The sequence below is a fragment of the Tauraco erythrolophus genome, chromosome 4, assembly GCF_009769465.1.
Source record: "Tauraco erythrolophus isolate bTauEry1 chromosome 4, bTauEry1.pri, whole genome shotgun sequence".
Taxonomy (NCBI): Eukaryota; Metazoa; Chordata; class Aves; order Musophagiformes; family Musophagidae; genus Tauraco; species Tauraco erythrolophus.
This window is the reverse complement of record NC_141468.1, coordinates 73,818,999-73,838,441: the sequence shown is the minus strand read 5'-3', so window position 1 is coordinate 73,838,441 and position 19,443 is coordinate 73,818,999. Positions and strand designations below refer to the sequence as shown.

Sequence of the window (19,443 nt, the reverse complement as noted above, 5' to 3'; positions counted from 1 at the left end):
AGGGGGAAAATCCCATGACAAAGCCTTCAGCCCTAACAATTGCATGTAAGAGAGATTAAGTCATGGGAAACTCTTGTGAATAGAGTTGCATGAATAAAAAGAAACATGCAGCAACATGAAACATGCCTGGCTTCAGGTTTCACTGCAAACTGGAAACACGGACCACGTTTACAGCGTTGTTTGCTGGGGTACATGCGTCTTTTGAGCAAGCAGGGGAATTTCAATTAGGAATTTCAAGGGACCTGGAGGAGGGGGGGCACAGCTTGGCTTTCCATCAAAAGCGTTCGACATTTAACCTTTCCTGGTAGGTGTCGACATGACCAGGAGAGGAAGCCTGGTACTCTCACAGGAATACAGGGCCTGCTTCTTTCCATTCGGGGTGCCCCAGGACCTCAGGCCCAGCACGCCGCACAGCATCTGAGCAACCAGGAAAACCCAGTTCTGTCCGCAGCAACTCCAAGGGCAAAGGAGGGCAAATCATAGCAGAAACCTCGGTTTGGCTTTTTAATGCTCAAGCCGTTACGCGGCTGCTCAGCTGGAATCTTAATGACTCTTTGAAAAAATCCCCGGAGGCTGCTGCGGCGCCCGGCTGCAGTCAGGCACGCCGGCGAGCTCGGGCATGGAGAGGAGGGGGGCGCTGGTGGCGGCCGCACCCGCAGCAGGAAAGATTGGGGTTAAAATTAGGGCTACAGGGAGAGACGGAACCGACAGTCGCCCTCACGCACGACGAGAAACTGGAGGAGCGGGCTGAGGAAGCCGCCCGCCTCTGCCGCAGGGAGTGCCGGGCCCGCGGCGAGGCGGGCAGGCGCCGGCAGCCTTCTGGGAAATGTAGTTCTCCCGCGCAGCGGGGCAGGGACCAATCGCAGCGCTTCTCCCCGCCTCTCCCTAGCAGGGCCTGCTGGGAGTTGTAGTTCCACCTGCCCCCACCTCTGCAACGGCCCATGGTGGCAGTGCACGGGGAAAACTCCTCTTCCCGGCGCGCACCGCGCTGCCGCCGCGCCCCCGGCGGCTGTAAACAAACAGGGCGGCGGGGAATGGCGGCGGCCGCGGGCCGTGCTCCGGGATTGTGAGTGCCGGTGTCCGCCGGGGCGGGCGGCCTCGGGGCGCTTCCCTTGCCGGGACTGCGGCGGTGCGGGGCTGGGGCTGGCGGCACGCATGGATGACAGCAAGGTAAGGGGCTGCGGGGCCCGCCCGGCGGCTGGGGCCGGTTCAGAGCCGGGGGTAGGCGAGGAGGCGGTGCGCTGGGGCAGGAGGCCGGGGTATCCCTCCTGCGCCTGAGCCCGGCGGGTTCAGGCTCCTAGCGGTGTGCGAGTGTGTGATGCAGACCCACACAAAGCCTCGTAACTGTTAACAGGGAACTGCGAGTGAGGTGAGTGCTCCTGCTAAAGACTTTTGAAATAAACTTCTCTGAAATCTTCTCTTGAAGGCCTCCTGTCGTTGCTGGTAGGAAGGAGGGCTCGTCCCCTTTGCTTTTCTCGCTTGTTGCCTGCAACGGAGCACAGTGCTTGGGTGCTGCTTCTGGCTTTTCCTTAAAGCTCCTGGCTGGATACAGACCAGTGGTCTGATCTGGTGTGGTGGATCATGTTCCTATAACATCCTGAATTTCTGAGATTAATAGCGACTGTGTAAGAGTGGTAAGGCACTAGGAGCTTGGGTCGCAACCTTGCAATGAGTGCAGGTGCCTCGATTCTTCCTGCATCTTCTTATAAGAACAGCACAGTGACATCCTTAAAGGTACAGGTTTTCCATTTAAGCAGGTTGAAACGTCAAAAGATAGAATCATAGAATCATAGAATGGTTTGGGTTGGAAGGGACCTCAAAGATCATCTAGTTCCAACCCCCCTGCCATGGGCAGGGACACCTTCCACTACAACAAGTTGCCCAAAGCCTCATCCAACATGGCCTTGAACACTTCCAGGGATGAGGCATCTACAGCTTCTCTGGGCAGCCTGTTCCAGTACCTCACCACCTTCACAGTGAAAAATTTCTTCCTTATATCTAATGTAAATCTACCCTCTTTCAGTTTAAAGCCATTGCCCCTTGTCCTATCACTACATGCCATTGTAAAAAGTCCCTCTCCAGCTTTCTTGTAGACCCCTTTTAAGTACTGGAAGGCTGCAGTAAGATCACCCTGGAGTCTTCTCTTCTCCAGCTGAACAGCCCCAACTCTCTCAGCCTGTCTTCATAGCAGAGGTGCTCCAGCCCTCGGATCATCTTTGAGGCCTTCCTCTGGACTCACTCCAGCAGCTCCATATCCTTCTTATGCTGGGGACTCCAGAGCTGAACACAGTATTGAAGGTGGGGTCTCACAAGAGCAGAGTAGAGGGGCAGAATCACCTCCCTCGACTTGCTGGCCACGCTTCTTTGGATGCAGCCCAGGACACGGTTGGCTTTCTGGGCTGCCAGCGCACTTTGGCTCATGTTGAGCTTGTCATCAACCAGCACTTCCAAGTCCTTTTCCTCAGGTCTGCTCTCAGTCCATTCTCCGCCCAGCCTGTACTTATGCTTGGGATTGGCCCAACCCATGTGCAGGACCTTGCATTTGGTGTTGTTGAACATCCTTAGGTTCTCAAAGGCCCAGCTCTCCAGCCTGTCAAGGTCCCTCTGGATGGCATCTCTTCCCTCCAGCATGTCCACAACACCACACAGCTTGGTGTCATCTGCAAACTTGCTGAGGGTGCACTTGATCCCACTGTCTATGTCATCAACAAAGATGTTAAAGATGCAAGAGGAATGCCTCCTCCACCTGCTTGCACTGGGATGCCCCTAAAGCACAACCTACAGGGCTCATGTGAGAACTGAGAAAATAACTGCTGCGTCCACTCAGTTCAGTATTTCACAACTGAAACTCCCAGCTGAGTTTGGGTGTTTCAGTTCACTAGAGTGGTGCTTGTGGTGTTATCTTGGGTTTTGTGCTGGAGGTAGCTGAAGTCCCCAGGAGTGAGCCAGGTGAAACCATGCTTGAGGCAGGCTGTGAGGCAGCCACCTTCTGACTCGTAATGCATTCTGAGCTTGGCTTGAGTGTTAAAACTGATCATGTGGCAGCCACAGGCCTGTGGTACCTTGTTTGTTCTCAAGCCACCTGGTTTTCTTCCCACTTGAACTTTACTAAACCAAAATTGCACTGCCTGTGCTGATCTGCCTTAATTCAAAGGCAGAAGGGGATTCAAAGGGGAAAAAATACTTGGTGTAATTTCTTATGGAATAAATCTAAAAAGTTTAGAAGTGATCAATAATTTGGCAGTACAAAGGATTCACAGAATAGATCGTAAGTATAGGTAAGGTTCATGATGATTTGCCAAATTAACCTATATATACTATTGGTTTTATTGAGGCCTCGTCTGAAAGCTGCAGAGTGGGGAGAATCTGCGTCACTGAAGTCAACAAAATGCTCTCAACTGTAAGAACTGCATGAAAGTTCATGTAATCAGGGCAGTAGTCTAGAAGATCCAGAAGATTTAATTTTGGAGGCATATATAGCTCCTGAGTATTAGCTGACTTTTTTAGTGTTAAGAACACGTAATTTCTCCTATAGCAGAATTTACTTATTTGTAACAGATGACTTCTAGATTTTTCATTAAAAATAATTTTTGATCTATTGTTGTGTTTTGTGAAGTCCTGATAATCTGCTTTTTCTGAAACGTTTTTGAATCCATGCACAAAATTACCTAAAGCTTTTCATCAAGTTGGTAAGACAGGTCTTTGCTCGTTTTTTCTTTAGAAAAATTAATGTTGAGCGAAGGGAGAAAAAAGCAGAGTTGAATATTTAGTCTTTCTATAATCAGTGTCAATTACAGTTTCCTAGTATGATGTTTTTATTTAATATTTATTGCTGAGATGCTTGTGAGGACAGTGATATTGAAAAGAGTCCTGCCCAGAACTACTGGGTGTGGCTGTACCTACGGAGAACTTTGAAAATCTTTGTTACCTCAGCAGATTTTTCATTAGGTAATAACCTCGAGTGATATTGGATCCTCATATCTTCTACTGAGAATGGTTGACACTCATCAGTGCCTGCTGCTCTGAAAACCTTCACTGTAGTCGTTCTGAATGGCTACGGTTCCTTTCAGAACAAGTTCATGAGGCTGCAGGTTGCCCTGAGAGTTTGGTGCCTCCATTCAGGAGATCCCATTTCTCTTGGGAGAGCTCTTCCTGTTGTATGTCGCTGTGTCGGGATGAGGCAAGCAATATTTATGCTTCATTTTATAGCCAGTATGGTCTTACAGCTTGAGCCAGCGTGTCCTTGAAATCTTCTGGAAGTTCCACTGAGTCACGCTTTCCTCCTTATTGAGAGGGTTGGCCTGTGTGGTCGAAGAGTCTTATCTGTGAATTGAATGAGTGTGACTGTGAAAGGAATTTCCCTGTAAAAACTGAGGCAGATAAATTGCATTAGTAGTGAAGTAACCATTCCATAGCTGCATCCGCCCAACTTCAGTGTTTTCCATCATATTCATGACATAAAGAATTTAGAATTGGGCTTACGGGCTGTAATGTTTTCCCTAATTCTTAGTGTCCTATAATTTAGCCCTACCTGGTTTAACAGAGCAATCAAAAAATGGTTCATCTTAACATATTCCTCAAAATGGGAAGGAAATAGTAAGAAATGAAGGGAGAGGTAGACTATCTGAATGTCAGATCTAGAAAACTTTCATGTCCCAGTTTTAAAGAAAGTCTTAAATTATATACACAAAAAAAACCCCAACCAAACCCAAAATATGACCTTCACTTCTTTCTCCTATAGAGCTACTCTGAAACTGGGGCTTGTTCAGATACTGGTCTCACTTCTTGCTGTGATTTGAGCTATTGGTTGTGTAAGGGAAAGAGTCTGGTGGTGCAACTGGTCCTTGGCAATTAGCCTCTGTTAAAATAACACTTACGTATCTCTGAAGTATTTAGACACAGGATAAAGAAGGTCTCTCGCTGTGATTTCAGCCTTTATAGGTGAAATTACTTGATTAGTTTACAAGACTACGTATAACATATTTATTATATACATTGGGAAGCAGGGAGTTTGCATTAAAGGTAAGAAGTATTGTCAGCATTCATGTTAGTTGATAAATAACTTGTTGGTAGCTGTTAAAATACAGTTCTACATAGCTAACTGCAGTCTTTTGTGTTAATTATTTAAGTTTTTAAAGGGTACACTCTGGCAATACTTATCTGAGTACTTAACTTCTCAGTTTGAGTAGAAATGAGAAATAAAAAAACTCTTAGCATTAGAGCACTTTTTTCTTATTCCAGCAAAATTAAAAACAAGCAAACAAAACCCAAACCACGACCACCAAAAAAGTTTGTGACTGCCCTCTTTTATTACAAATATTCTTGTCCTGTTTATTTAAATTTAAATTTATTTAAATATAATATCTGGAGACAGATATTATATTTAAAATGGTATTTTTACATTTAAAGTGGGGTTTAAAAAAAAAAAGGATAGTGCATCATTCTTAATCTTAGCAGTGAAATGTAGTAATTGATTACTTTTTTGAGTAGGCATGAAAATTTATTGATATGCACCCAACAGCTTTTTAAAATGCCTTGCTAGTTCAAGGCAGCTACTTATATCTGTTGGATATACAAGGGAAGGTAAAAAAGTAGGCTTAGGAAAACCCTTTGTTATCCAGTTCTGATGTGAATAAATCAGTCCACTCTTCAGATTTTTAAAAGAGTAGATCTCAATCTCTTGCCCTTGTTTTAATTCCAGGTTAGTTTCTCAGCTTTGAACAGACTGGTTCTTGGTTGTTGGCTTTCTTTTACTTGGAAATAAATTTCTGCATCCTCTAAATGAAAAACCAAATTCCTTAGTACCTGTAAAAGAGACTGTGGCTGTTGAAAAATGGGCCTCCAGCTCAGATTGTTTGCTCTCCATCAGGGCCTTGGGCAAGGACATTGGTCTTGAGGTCTGACTGCTTCTACATTTCCAAACTTGTGTGAAGTGAAAGGAAAGAAAAGCCTTTAAATAGGTAAGGTAAGAGTATTTTCAGGTGTTGAATGGGTTTGAAGAAGGAAGCCCTCAGGTAAACTGATCATATGGGGCATTTATATTTATGAATCGAGCATATGTCGATGGCTTGCTCTGGTGTTGGTACAGCCTTTCTGTTTTGGGGGAGGACTTGGCGTCAGGGCAGGGGAAAGCCACAGCAAAAGGCTGCACGTGAGGAGTTGCGCTGCTTTCCCCACTGCCTATCTTTGAAACATCAAATACCCAGTTGTGCGCGATCCTGAGGCAGGGGGAGTTTTGTTCTAACTCATAAATGACGGGGATGCGGACTTCTCTTGGAGGGGAGTGTGGGAGCAAGTCAGATGTGAAATCTTGTGCTTAAAATAGAGGGCTCGATGGGCCTTCATTCATTCATGAGGTGTCCTCTGGCATGTCTCTGCCTGTGACCCTTGCTGTTGTGAGTGACAGGGATCACAAAGAGGGACCATCTCCCAGGCTGTCCTGGAATCAACTCTGAGCAATGTCAGAGCTCTCAGGAGGGGCTGAGAGCTAGCATGGAGAGCCAAGCACAAGATCTGTTTTCATAATGACCTCAGTTGTTAAGGAGGTGGGTTACCATGTTTTCATCCTTCAGGGCTTTTTTCACAGTATGCAGGTTTGCAAAGTGCTGGAGAATTCTTTCATCCAGAATTGTGTCTCAACATAAGGTGTTCTCACTGCTGCTTGCTTAGAAATGAAAACCTAAATAGCTTTAGTTACGATATGAGATAGGCAATTTCAAATCATCAAATGTTTCAACAAGTTGCTGGTCAGTTCTGCTCAGATGATGTGTCTGCTTTCTCACATTTGCAATGGGTAAGTAAACCCCACGGAACAGCTAAACAGTTTTATTTAATGCTTGCAGTGGGCTAGGAGGATATATGTAGTATAGTGTTAGTTGACCGCTCCCCCCTGTTGCCTGTTTCGAGCTCTAACAGAGAGAGGTTTAAAGAAGTGCTTGAGTTCTGTTAGCATAAATTGTGAGAACGCGAATGGCGTGTTGGTGGACACGCTTCCACGCATGAGGCTGTCAGTCTTTCCGGGGGGGGGAATGGGAGGATTCTCAGCTGTTGAGCGGTAAGGTGGCATCTGGGTGATTGCTGCAGAATCTAAATAGCAATTCCTACTCTGAACCTCAGTGCCTACCCATCTTGCTTGTGGACGCCAGTGTAACATTTTATGAAAATGTGATAATTTATTCCTATCGTATGCTTCTTAAAAATAGACATTTCAGCAAAGATGGTCGTCTTTACACATCTGTGCTAAAGATTATGTTCTTAATACATTAATCACTTTTATAATTAGAGTTTTAGGATTAATTTCTATTGACATATCTGCTTAAGACTTACCAAGTGTTTGTTCACTAAGTAGTATCTTACATTTTTGGATTGCTATTAGATGCGTTTTGTCTGCCAGTGAAAGTTAACTAAATAATCCGTGTTAAGTATATAATATGTCATGCAATGGAGGAATAACCAGCATACTTTCTAGCTGGGTTTTATACTGCTACTGTAAATGTTATCCTGTGACTTGGCAGATCGGATAACTTAATCTTTCTTAGGCTTGTGACTAACTTCATTTGATTACTGATTTTGAGAAAATGTTTGCAAGCATAAATAGGTTTCTCCCCTCTCTACTGTAATGAATGCAGTGCTTAGGTTTGTTTTTATTTCTTGCTAATAATTTTTATAGCTTTATATAAATTCTGTAGATGATCATCAGCTCCACACCAAGTTAGATTCTGCAGCCCTGTACCTTCAGCCACTAACACAAACAAGAGTCTGCTTAAGATGATTTCCTGAGCTGGATCTTGAGTACTGGCACTTAAGAGATGTTTGTTCATCTGTGAATGAACTGAGAGCTACTGGAAGACACTGAAGTGGTCAATGTGAACAGTGCTTCAGACAGCTTGTTTTAATCTGCCAAATTGTCCAAAACCTGCAGGTGTCACGGTGAGGCAAGCTTCATCCCAATTTTCTGTCCTAGTGGCTCAGTTCCTTGGCGGTGTGAATGCTAGTAGCCGTATTAAGTATATATGTCCTTCCATAGAAGGACTTCTTCGTCGTGCAAGCTGGCAGTGCTTCTGTAGTGATCTGCTGAAACTTTTTTTAGGTGGGGTGGAAATAAAACATCCAGATATCTAAGGACTTTTTCTGTATCCAAGCAAGTAATGGAACCTGTTTCCAATTCCAATCCAAATAGTTTTGTACCTGAACACTGAAGCCAGGCAAGAATGATGTTATGATCTAAGTACTGCATTAAAAAGAGAGGAAGATATGGTTTTGTATTTTCTGAAGTCTTAGTGATCTGAAATAGAAGCTTGGTCAGATTTCTGACAAATGTATGTCATTATTAATATTTCTATGACCGATTTTATGATTAATATTGTTCTGGGTCTTGATTACATATAACTCACTGAAAAAAAAAACCCAACCAACAACAAATCCCTGCTGATGAATGCTGATAGACCGTATCCCTTTATAAACTCTGGAGAAATGCAAAAGGAATAAAAAATGTTCGCTTGTTGGTTTTGGTTTTTTTTTTTCCCCTTGGTCTTCTGCCATGTTCAACATCAACTAGCACTTCTGCTTTGTCTTCCTGCTGTCACATCAGCATAGCAACTGAGTAGGCAAACATGACTAGAACCAGGGAGATATGGTAATGTGGGTTGGTGGCAAAGGATTTACCAGGCCTTTTTTTCCCCAGCTGGGTTGCTGAAGGTTACAGCAGAAGCTTCCAGGTATTGGTGAGGAAAAACTGTTAAGGATGCAGGATTTGATTAGATAGCTTGCCAAACTAGCTGTGCAGGCTCATGCCTGGTTGTACGATGAACTCCAGTTCAGGAGCCACAGAGACAATACGAGTCTCTCAGGGTGGTGTGGAGACAGATTATTAGGAACTTGCTGTTTAAAGTCAGAGTTTAAAGGGAAGGGAGCTTTTCGTTATTTACATAGTCCTGGTGGTCAGAGCATTGGCAAGCAGTGACCTAAGAGGCACAACCATTTTTCCTCCCTGAGAGAGCCTGTGTGCAGGGCTGCTGCAGTGGGAAAAGATGATGGGGGAGAGTGAGCAATTAATATGGCTCTCTGTAGAAAGCTCTCTACAGCAACTAAAGGGAAAGCAGTTAATTGATAACAAGGGTGGATCAAGGGTGCCACTGCAACTTGCAAAGTAGTCTACACCAGTGTCTAATTTCCTTGCAAAAAAAGTGCCTACAAAGTGCCTTTAACTGTTTTATGTCCACATCTCTAGATCTGTTAATAAAAGCATGCCTTTAAAGCTCACAGTTTGGACAAGCTCATGTGATATCTTACTGGCGTAACAATCCACTGTCCCTTGCCCTTTTATATGTTTTCTGTGTTGATGTGACCCCTCCCTTGAAAAAGGCATCAGCTACCTATGAGCATACACAAGATGCTTTAAAATAATAGGTCCTTAAAAAGAAATTATTTTGTGAGATGGTGGTGTTGGATGGATTTAACTGCCACAAAGGTTTGTGCTGCCCAAGATGCTGGCTGTGGAAAGGTTGGGTGCTGTTTGCAAGTAGCTTTAACTTACTGGTTGAGAGAAAGAATGTGGTAGCAACTATTCACCTGCCTGATGTTCTGGTGAAAGGGCATGACCATGATGTGCTCCTGCACGGGACTAAGACTTGAGTTATTATTTTATTCATACGGCAACGTGTGGTGTGCTGGGACTCTGAACTTGAGTGGTAGCCCGCTCTTCTAGAGGATCAGAACTCAGAGTGGCAAACGTGTTTTGAGAGAGCTGGAGTGTATGTCTCTACAAGACCTTATCTAGCTCTTGAATTCAAAGATTTACTTTAAACTACCTTGCATTGCCACAGAAAAGCCTCAGGCACTAGAAGTCTTTGAGAACTGAAGTACATTGACTGTAGTGTGTGGTGTAATATCCAGAAATCTTTCAAGTGCAAGTAATAATAGCAAATTGTGAGTGCCCGCAGCCCCTCCTGGGAAGACTCTTGTGTATTTCTCACTCGCTAGGAGTATAAATCACACCACGTATTGTGGTATAAACCACAATATGAGTGGTTCCATGAGAGAACAGAGCTGCTTATCACACCTGAAAGGGGACAGTCGCTCTCCTTTCTTTGAAGCTTCTTTCCCCCTTGGCTGTGGCTGCTTAGTTTTGTACTATTTCAGTGAATATAGTATCTGAACTAGAAGACCTTAAGGAGAGCACCTTGGTGGAGTGAATAAATCATTCAAACTGTATCCAGCAGTTCAAATGTAAAAGAGATTGATTTTTTTTTTTTAATCTTTGCTTTTCTGAATGTATTATGTTTGTTTCATTATCACTAGATGTCCATTAAGTGCTTTCTGTTCCTCTGTTTGCTTATGGTAGGCAGCTACTCCTGAATAAATTGAGAGGCAATATAGAGAGGGTAGGATTATGTTGGCATGTGATTGTTGACTCACTTTCCAAAGAAAGAATAGGCTCAATTGTATAATCCTTTTTTTTTTCCTTTCGTTCTAGCACATCAGTTCACTATGTTATTGTTTTTATTGCAGCCTGCTAAGTTTGTAGAACAAGCGACTTCTTTGAATGTCAAAGCTGACTTATTTTGTAGCATCACACAGTGAGAAGTGCCTTTTTTAATTATGAACTCTGATATTTTGAACACTGCCTATTAGAAAAAGTACTGTCTATATATAGTATGGCAAAACACTAAGCCAGCAGCAAAATTCTGGTATTTAGGGGTGTGTGTGATAGGCATGTTTCTCCACACCCCCTCCATTCAAACAGTGTGGTCAGAATGCAAATAAAGAGAAGCCCTCACTTCAGAGGGGAGGTGGGGTGTGTGGCTGACGCAATGCTTAGAGGGCGATATTACCTGATGGCAACTGTACTGAATTTCAGACCATATTGAAGACTTTTTCATGTGCCATGCTCTCATGTAAAGAGTGAAATATTTGGGTGGTGAAGTGTGGAGTAAACATTGAGGAAACTGTTCCCTTCTTTTTTTATTTGTAGCAAGAGAAGCTTTCTGACTTTTTTTTTTTTTAAAAAAAAGCCACAAAGAAGAGGGGAAAATGATTGCAAACCTGCAATCCGTGGGGCAAGAAGCTAGGGGGTTACAGTTCTGCAAGGGGGATCTAAATTAGGTGCTGGGAGAGTTTAATACTGGGATAGGTTGAATGAGGAGGCAGTTTTCTAAGCTGTGTAGTATTGTTTCGACGGTAAACATGGCCAGAGTGGTTAGGTACAACTGGAACAGAGGCAGCAGAGGTAGGCCTCAGTGTAACTGAATTCCCTGTTTAGTAAAATTCCTCAGAAGATTATTTTGAAATAAATCAGGACTGAGGAAGTTCAGATGATTAGTGAATAATTCTGACAAGTTTCACCTTCAGAGTGGGCTGAAACTGTGGTCATTTCATGCAACAAAACTAAGTTTTGGATTATATTGATATAAATCAGTATTTTTTTTCTTCCAAATTAAAGCATTAAACTCTATAATATAGTATTTCTAGAGCTGGCAAGTATTAGGGTAGAGGTTATTGGTAATATTAAAACAGTTTCACTGATCATCTGTCTCCTAGATGTCCCAGATATCCACTTAGATGCCTGGAGTAGTGTGTCTTTTCTGGACTCCCCACTACAAGAGAAATGGAGCCACTGGAGAGAGTCCAGCAAAGGGCCACTAAGATGATGAAGGGACTGGATCATCTCTTCTATGAGGAAAGGCTGATAGGGCTGGGACCACCTAGCTTTTGGAAGAGAAGACTGAGAGGATCTCATTAGTGTGTACAAGTACCTGAAGGGAAGGGTATAAAAGGGAGGGAACCAGGCTCTCTTCAGTCACACCCAGAGCCAGGACCAGAGGCAGTGGACACAAACTGGAACACAGGAGGGTCCACCTGAACATCAGGAAGTGCTTTTTACTGTAAGAGTGGCTGAACACTGGCACAGGTTGCCCAGGGAGGTGGTGGAGTCTTCATCTTTGGAAATATTCAACAGCCGCCTGGACACAGTCCTGGGCAACCAGCTGCAGAGGTCCCTGCCATCCTCAACCATTCTGTGGAGCTTTTCCGAATCAGATTAGTAGCATTTACAGTAGGACTGCTTAAACACTGACTTCAATATGAAGTCATATCCGTCTCTTTCGTTTTTGATGCCGTCACTGAAAACTTCATGCATCAGCCCCATTCTTTCCTCTATTACTCCAGAATCAGTGAAAGTATATGCAAGATTTTCTACTTAAGACACCTAGTAGGCACAATGACATGGTCCCAGCATCTCCTTTGCAGAACAGGATCTTTAATGTACCCTTCCTTTCCAGGTGGTTGGAGGCAAGGTAAAGAAACCAGGCAAGCGAGGTCGTAAACCAGCCAAAATAGACTTGAAGGCAAAACTTGAAAGAAGTCGCCAGAGTGCAAGAGAGTGCAGAGCCAGGAAGAAGCTGAGGTACCAGTACCTGGAAGAGCTGGTTTCAAGCAGAGAGCGAGCCATCTGCGCTCTCAGAGAAGAGCTTGAAATGGTAAGAAACTGTCATTTAACCTAACCCTCAGTACTGTTTAGGACCTGCCCTTGTGGACATTTGGTCTCAAAATCACTGTGACTGAGAGTGGGATTTGGCTAGCCATGAGGTGTCGAAACATCAGTAACAGATGCATTCAGCTGTTTGCCTACTTTGTGTGTTGAATGTGAACCTCATTTTGCAAGTTAATCTGCTGGTTCTGAACTGGAAGCAAGCAAAGAAAATGCCATTGCTTGTAAGTCTGTTGTATTTGAAATGTTTGTTTTGGAAAACCTCTGACAGAGGTAGAAACGGGTAGAGGGTGGGAAGAGATGTGTTAAAATGTCAAGGGTGACGTGTATCCAGAGTGTGTCTTTGCTTCCCACAAACCTTTGTCTCTGTTAGGGACGTTGGTTCTTGTAGCATGCTCTCTGTGTACGTGGTTGCACAGCTGTCCTGTGTTTACAGCACATATAAGTTGGGTGTCTTGGCCAGATAAGCTGCATTAACCAAAGAGAGTGTTTCATCTGGAAATACAGACTCAGCTCCTCAGTGATACTGAGATGCCATTGAAATTTCACTGGAGCTGAGGATGTTGCCTTGACTTTGCATTAGGTTCCTTTGAAAAGGCAGGGCTAATCACTAAGTGAGTAGGGTTAGGATTGGGTGGAAAGTCAGCCAAATGACCACAAGTTTTTCGGTGTGCTTGAGGGTTTGCCAGTGAAGAATTTTAGATGAGGGAACTAGGAATAATGCACATGTGCTGTAACCGTGCCTTGCACAATCAGAAAGGACCTCTTAATAGTCAATCAGCCCCAGAGTCATGTGAAATATTTGTTTTTAATAGGCCATGAACTGGAACGGTATTCTGGCATGCCAGCAGCGAGAAAATGCACAAAGTGTTCCATGTTGTTTAATAATTACAGTATTGTGTCTAGTACAGCCACTGAGTAGCAGTTTATTGACTGAAACAGGATTTACTGAGGCCAGGTACGCAACCATGGACACGTGCTTAGCTCGTTAGTGCTCTACAGTTTTGTAACAGGCTTCAGCCCAGTAAATTCCGACCTTAAATGAATATACCGGAAAGTAAAGATTACAGCTCTGGTTTTGTGCACTAATGTGATCCTGGCAGTTTGCTGATGCCTAATGTGTTTGCATGTTTCAGTATAAGCAGTGGTGCATGGCGATGGACCAAGGGAAAATCCCCTCTGAAATAAAAGCCCTGCTAACTGGAGAGGAGCAGGGCAAAGCACAGCAGAACTCAGCCAAACTTGCCAAGGCTGGGAAGACAGAAGCAAACAGCAGCAATCCGTGTGAGTATCTAGCCTATGATTAATTCGTATTTTGTTACATCTTTTGTGGTGTAGGAGGATGGCTGTGGTGTAGGAAGAAACATAAGGATGTGCTTTTGGGCACAAATAGTTGATTTGAAGCAAAGAGCTTAGTGGGTGGTACAAAGACTCTGTGTAATGTTTACATGGACAACACAGAAATTACACTAGCTAGGAAACTGGGCAGTTATTTTCAAAGACTCAATCCTTCTGTTTCACCAAGGCCTGTAGAGACCTGTGAAGACCTGAGACCTTAATCTTTTACAGCATTTTCTGTTTTCCTAATGCAAGGTAAATGGAGCACATAAAACATAATTGAATTTTAAAAACTCCTGTCATGAAAACATTATTCTAGCTGCAAGCACTCAAAAGTGAGAAATGCTGGACTTGGGATTTCCTGTGGAGTCGTCTTTCTGCTTCGTTTGTGCTTGTTCGGGGAATGAAATAAGGTTCTTCTGGGGATTGGAAGGTGAAAAGATCGTGTGATATAAAGTCATATTCCTGATATGTACATGCAAAGGAACAGTGTTAAGGTGTAGCATGGGCAATTCTGTATCTCGCATCTTCCAATTTTGAAGTATTTCATGCTACAGATTAAATTACACTTTACTCTAGATTTTTTAAAATCTGAATTCCTAGCTTTATGTTTTTAAGAAACAACGTGAAAACCACATTTGTAACTGTAACAATCTTCCCCCATGGTGCATCCTTCACAGGAGGCCAATGCGGAACCTTCCGCGCTGCAGCGGAGATAGCTTGGTAGCTAGCAGAAGAATGCTGTTGTCAGAGAAGTGGATGCATCCTTGGGTGCAGGGGGAAGGATCCCAGACCGCTGTCCTCTCTTTGCTGCTCTCCCCATGAATCTCTTTGATTGTGGCATTCCTAAGCCTGCATGGAGTGGGGTTTTGGGGTAATAGGCGTTTGTTTGAGTGGGACTTTGTTCTTCCTTTCTCAACACCACCCTCCCCAAATACAGCTATGGCAGCTTTTGGGCGTTCCCAGTAAGAGATGGAGGCTACTTTTATGTCAGAGCCTGGAATTAGACTGGCTTTGTGGTCAGTAGTTATGTGGTTGGTAACTGTTGTGGGAGTCTGAGAGGTTATGTAAAACAAAAGCAACGGGAGGATCTCATAGCAGCTTTGCTAAAGCCAAATGGAGTACTGTAGGTTGGAGAGAAGGGACTGGATCAAAAGCTTTCAGTAAGAAGCTTTATAGTAATGTAATTTGTAATCTAAATAAAGAAGTTGCTTTCAGCATCCTTTTATAATGCGGTGTCTCTTTTATGTTATTGAGATTCTTAGAGAGGTGCTAGATATATTCCCTGCTTCTGCCCATACTTCTTTCGTGGGATGTATTTCCCACCCCCCCATGCTCCCGGTAAGGTAGTCAAAGCGTGTCCTTCCACCTTGCTTCCAGCAGTGGAACAACGGCCATCTCCTCCCACCCGTTGTGCTCTGCAATCATTCTGTTTCTACCTGCACTTTGGGCCTTAGTATCTTTCTAGTCTGCAACTTAATATGAATTCTGCTGTGCTATCCTGGTTTCCTAGCCAAAGATAATGCCAAGAACTGGTAGCAAGGAAAACAAGTTGCGTCAGTTTGATTTTTATGATAAGAGAAGTGATGGCAAAAGTCTTGCGGGCTGATTTACTCGTCCCAGATGTTGACAGATAACCTGCTGCTTTCCTTAGTCCGTTTTTTTCTCCTGTATGTGCTTTTTGTGTTTATATGATGCAATGTGGAGAGTGGAGCTCTCAGGATTTTCAGTGGGGGTTTTGCTTGCTTATTCTCTGTTTTGTTTGTGACAATGTCTTTCTCTGTGTTTTATGAAATGCATGGAACGTTTTTAATCTTACGTTTTCTTCTTTGTTTCCTAGAATAAATATTATAGTGAATGACTTTGCTAGACTGAGTGTTGCCGTCTTTTTATTAAACTAATTTGGTCTGTTTAGCATTGTCTCAATTCAGGATTAGTTGAAAGCACTGAAAATAATAAAGTGCCATATTTCAGTGTACAGCACAGTTGTTTTTCAGAATTCCATTCTGAGCACTCATACATTAATCCTTAAGGCATGGTTTTAAGTTTATTCTCTAGACCTTCCACACATGTACTTACTTAGCAATTGCTAGAGATGTTGCATAGACATGGAAAACTACTATGAAAGGTTAAGTAACACTGAAGCAGAGATGGGGAGGATATGAGGGTTCCTCCTGACCCTGAACTGCAATTTGTCCTGAAAGATAGCAACAAAGCTAACAACATCCCGTAAATTTGGGGATTTTTGTCTGTGTTGAATGTTTGCCTGTCCTTTTTCTGTGTTCTCTGGAGCGGAAAAAAAACTAGGCCAGATGTCTAGAACTAGACCCTGTGAACCTTGCAGTTGGATTTTGTAACGTGATCATGCCGGAAGTGTAATATATTATTTTTGGTTAGAATTAGACTTACACAGTCTAGTTTCAAATGTAAACTATGTATTGTAATTAAACATATATTTCAAAGGTTATGCGCATACTTAAATGTCTTTCTGAATCAGGGATGTAGAAAACATGCAGAGGAGTTACAGTATATGTGACCAGAACAGCACCACTCTGCACTAGGTTATGTGACAAATGCAGCTCTGATCTCACCAGAAATAACCCACTTGCTCTCTTCCAACTCCACTCTGTTTTGCTTTCTGTGATACCAAACAAGAAACTTCTCTGGAGTTAAGTTTTCTTTTATGAAGGGAATGAGGAGTTGGAATGTCTCATTGTGATGAGCAACAGTTTTCGTGTGTTCCTCATAGTGGCTCCTGCTTTCCTGTTTAGCCAGCAGCTGGCGTTACAGGATTGTGTTTGGCAAGCCTGGCCCCGGCTCTGTGGCACGAATAGTGGCATCCATGTTCTAACAGGTTTTTTGTGCTTCGTGCATATGGGACAGGGGACATGTTACAGCCTACGTCATCTTAAACAGCTTTCTTGTTTGTTCTGCAAGCCAAAATACATGTGACACATAAGAGGCTCTAACTACAATCTTCCAGCCTGCTCTAGATGCTGTAGTTCAGTACAAAATGTAGGATTCCTAGCAACAATCGTTAATTAAACGAAGTCTTGTGGCTTCCATCACGTGGCAGGTTATGCTATGTTGTAAATATTCTGGGCTTAGATGCATCTCCAGGAGTCTTTTATTTTGGAGTTTGAAATTTAGCAGTTCCTCTTGAAAACTAACAGGAGTGTTTGTGATACATGCTTATTTGGTAGTCTAATGGTTATAGTCTTCATCCACATTGAGGTGGCTCCTAGAAGTGATACAACCAGATCTTCTGGCTAGGAGTCTCATATAGTACCCGAAGTAATGGAGGATAGCTCAGTCTTATCCTTTCTTTGTGTAAGATGGGTACAGCCTTCCACCCATTTCTCCTGCAGTGAGTGTGTGCAGCTGGTTCTCTCTCTCAAACATTGAAGAAAGGAAATAAGCCTGGAAATGCTTCATTTTCCCCACTTGCCATGGAAATCTAATGGTCAGCTAGAACCATTTGCCCAGCTAAAGGTGGGTATCTCTTGGAAACGATCCACAGGCTTCCAAAAATGCTGTCTGTAGTGTTTGGTGTTTACAACACCACTAGAACTCTGTTACAGTAAGGTGTAAGAAGACTGAACTCAGTTGATGATGATGGAGTAACCACTGAACAGTTACACTAATCCTTTTGGAGAATGTAACCCGAGGATTTATCAGATAGTGGAGACTTGATAAGAAAAACATGCAATAAATCTTTTCTGTCTTTATGCTGTATATATGCTTTGTGCATAGAATCCTGAAAAATGAAGTGGACGCATTTCATCGACTCATAAATTAACTGAGAACATTTTGTAATTGTGTGTTTAAAATAAGTGAATAAATAAATCAGTCTGCTTTCCTAATCTGATAATAATAAGTGTTTTTCAAATAATCTGTTTTCTATTAAGTGCTTTTCAAAAGACTATTATAACTTATATCAGAGATGTTTGGGTTTTTTATATATTAGATAAATTCCGAAAAGCTTTTCCCTTTCTTGACAGCTGAAACCTGACTAGCTGTGGGAGAGTGCCTGTGACTGACTTGTTTTTCCTTTTTTTTTTTCCTTTTTACATTTTAGGGTGAAGATTAATCTACATCGATAATGAACCTAGTTCTTCCTGGCATCTCATGAAGAGATGGAGAAGACTTGGCATCATAGTTCCATTTGCTCCTTTCCAAGAAATTATAGTCTTTAAAATTAGCTATAAAATTACTGCTAGTTTAAGGACCAAATGTTTAAGACTAGTCTAAAAATGCAGAAAAATCAGAGGAAAAGCTGAAATAAGAACGCTAGTCCTTCTCATTATGCTTAAGAGTTACAGCATGAGTGACAGAGGACTGACTGATGCAGAAATCCCAGTTGTAGGTAAGGAAGGCAAAACACCAGCTTGTGAGTTTCCTGCCGTTACTGCCACTGAGCATTAATTTCTGAGTTATGTCAATAACTGAGTTTCTTGTGTGGCTGTTGTGGTTTTGTGTTAGAAAACAGAAGCTTCTAATCAGCAAAAAAGTTTGAGGTAGCCCATACTGAACAACAAAGCAGTGGACTAAAATTCAACTGATGCTGTATTTATGTAATGTATAGATTTGTATATGTAGATACCTAAGTAGAATTTGTAATGTCAGTTATAGCTATTGCCTTAAGCAATTTCTGCAAAGGATGTTGCTTGATTATTATTTATACCATTATTTGTATTTTATCTTACTCACTTTAAATTGTAACTAGAAAATGCTGTCATTGTTCAGCTAATGATTTTCAGCAACCCTTCATTTTAAAAAAAAATAATTTAAAAAACCCAAACAACTGACTTTTGGTTACTTTTTTTTCCTCCAGAAAAAGCACTTGGGAGGTAGAAGTTTTGCTTCCATAACTAGTGCAAGATTAGCCCTGCTTTTTTGGATGTCTGCCTGTAACTCTCTCAACTGGCTTAAACCAACACTACTAGCATTGCCTGCTGCATCAAGCAATTCTTGTGTCTTGTCTCTGTATGTTAGGGTGGGTAATGGTGATGTTCTTAACTACGCTGCAGCTGATAGGTATTCTGATGATGAAAGAAATCTGTGAGTAAAAGACAAGTGGATTATAAAAATGTGTGTTTTCATGAGACAGTGTTCAATGTGAACAGAAATAGCTTGCTGTGAGAGGTGCCTTTTTCCATACCTACTTTCTCATGGCAACTTTCAAAATAAATTTTGATCAAGTTCTGCAGTGCTGGCTACAGCAGTGGTGCATATTCCTGTGGTAGAGCACACCAGCAGTGGCCTCCAACTTCACCATCTCCTTATGCGGCACGCTCCGAATGCTTGCTGGTGTAAGAACAATTCTTCCCTACTCCCTATTGAACACGGATCCTGCTGTGTTGATAGGTCAGCGTGTTCTGTTTTGAGTTTCTGGGCTTTTTCTTTCCTCTCTCGTTTGAAATCTGCTTTTCCATATGCATTCCCTTTTCCTTACAGAAACAGAGTCTTCTGTGAATCTCCTTTCTTCCCTGAGTGGCCTGGCAGCTGTTTTCAAAAGCTGTCAAGGGTTCTTTTTCCAGGGGCCTACATAAAAACATGAGTTATTCTGCCATTTCTCTGCCTCTGCACACACGCTGTACCATACCCAGCAACTCACA

The 19,443-nt window shown here is 42.7% G+C and overlaps 1 protein-coding gene across 2 annotated transcripts; it reads left to right on the top strand.

Moving 5' to 3' along the window:
* The first annotated feature begins 1,112 nt into the window (after window positions 1–1,112).
* Window positions 1,113–18,566, top strand: CREBL2 (cAMP responsive element binding protein like 2). Of its 2 annotated transcripts, none has more exons than XM_086610479.1 (4): window positions 1,113–1,170; window positions 12,279–12,476; window positions 13,624–13,771; window positions 17,904–18,566. In XM_086610479.1, exons 1-4 carry the CDS (start codon window positions 1,156–1,158, stop codon window positions 17,906–17,908), a joined length of 366 nt encoding a protein of 121 aa, XP_086466605.1. In that variant the 5' UTR covers window positions 1,113–1,155; the 3' UTR covers window positions 17,909–18,566. The 2 variants fall into 2 exon arrangements, with proteins under 2 accessions (XP_086466605.1, XP_086466604.1); XM_086610478.1 differs by lacking the exon at window positions 1,113–1,170 and adding an exon at window positions 6,363–6,545.
* The last annotated feature ends 877 nt before the right edge of the window (window positions 18,567–19,443 follow it).

Coding starts and splice junctions, on each gene's coding strand:
- CREBL2 (XM_086610478.1), top strand. CDS start 6,525: ATGACCTCAGTTGTTAAGGAG. Junction 6,546..12,278: donor TGACCTCAGTTGTTAAGGAG/GTGGGTTACCAT, acceptor CTTCCTTTCCAG/GTGGTTGGAGGCAAGGTAAA. Junction 12,477..13,623: donor TCAGAGAAGAGCTTGAAATG/GTAAGAAACTGT, acceptor TGCATGTTTCAG/TATAAGCAGTGGTGCATGGC.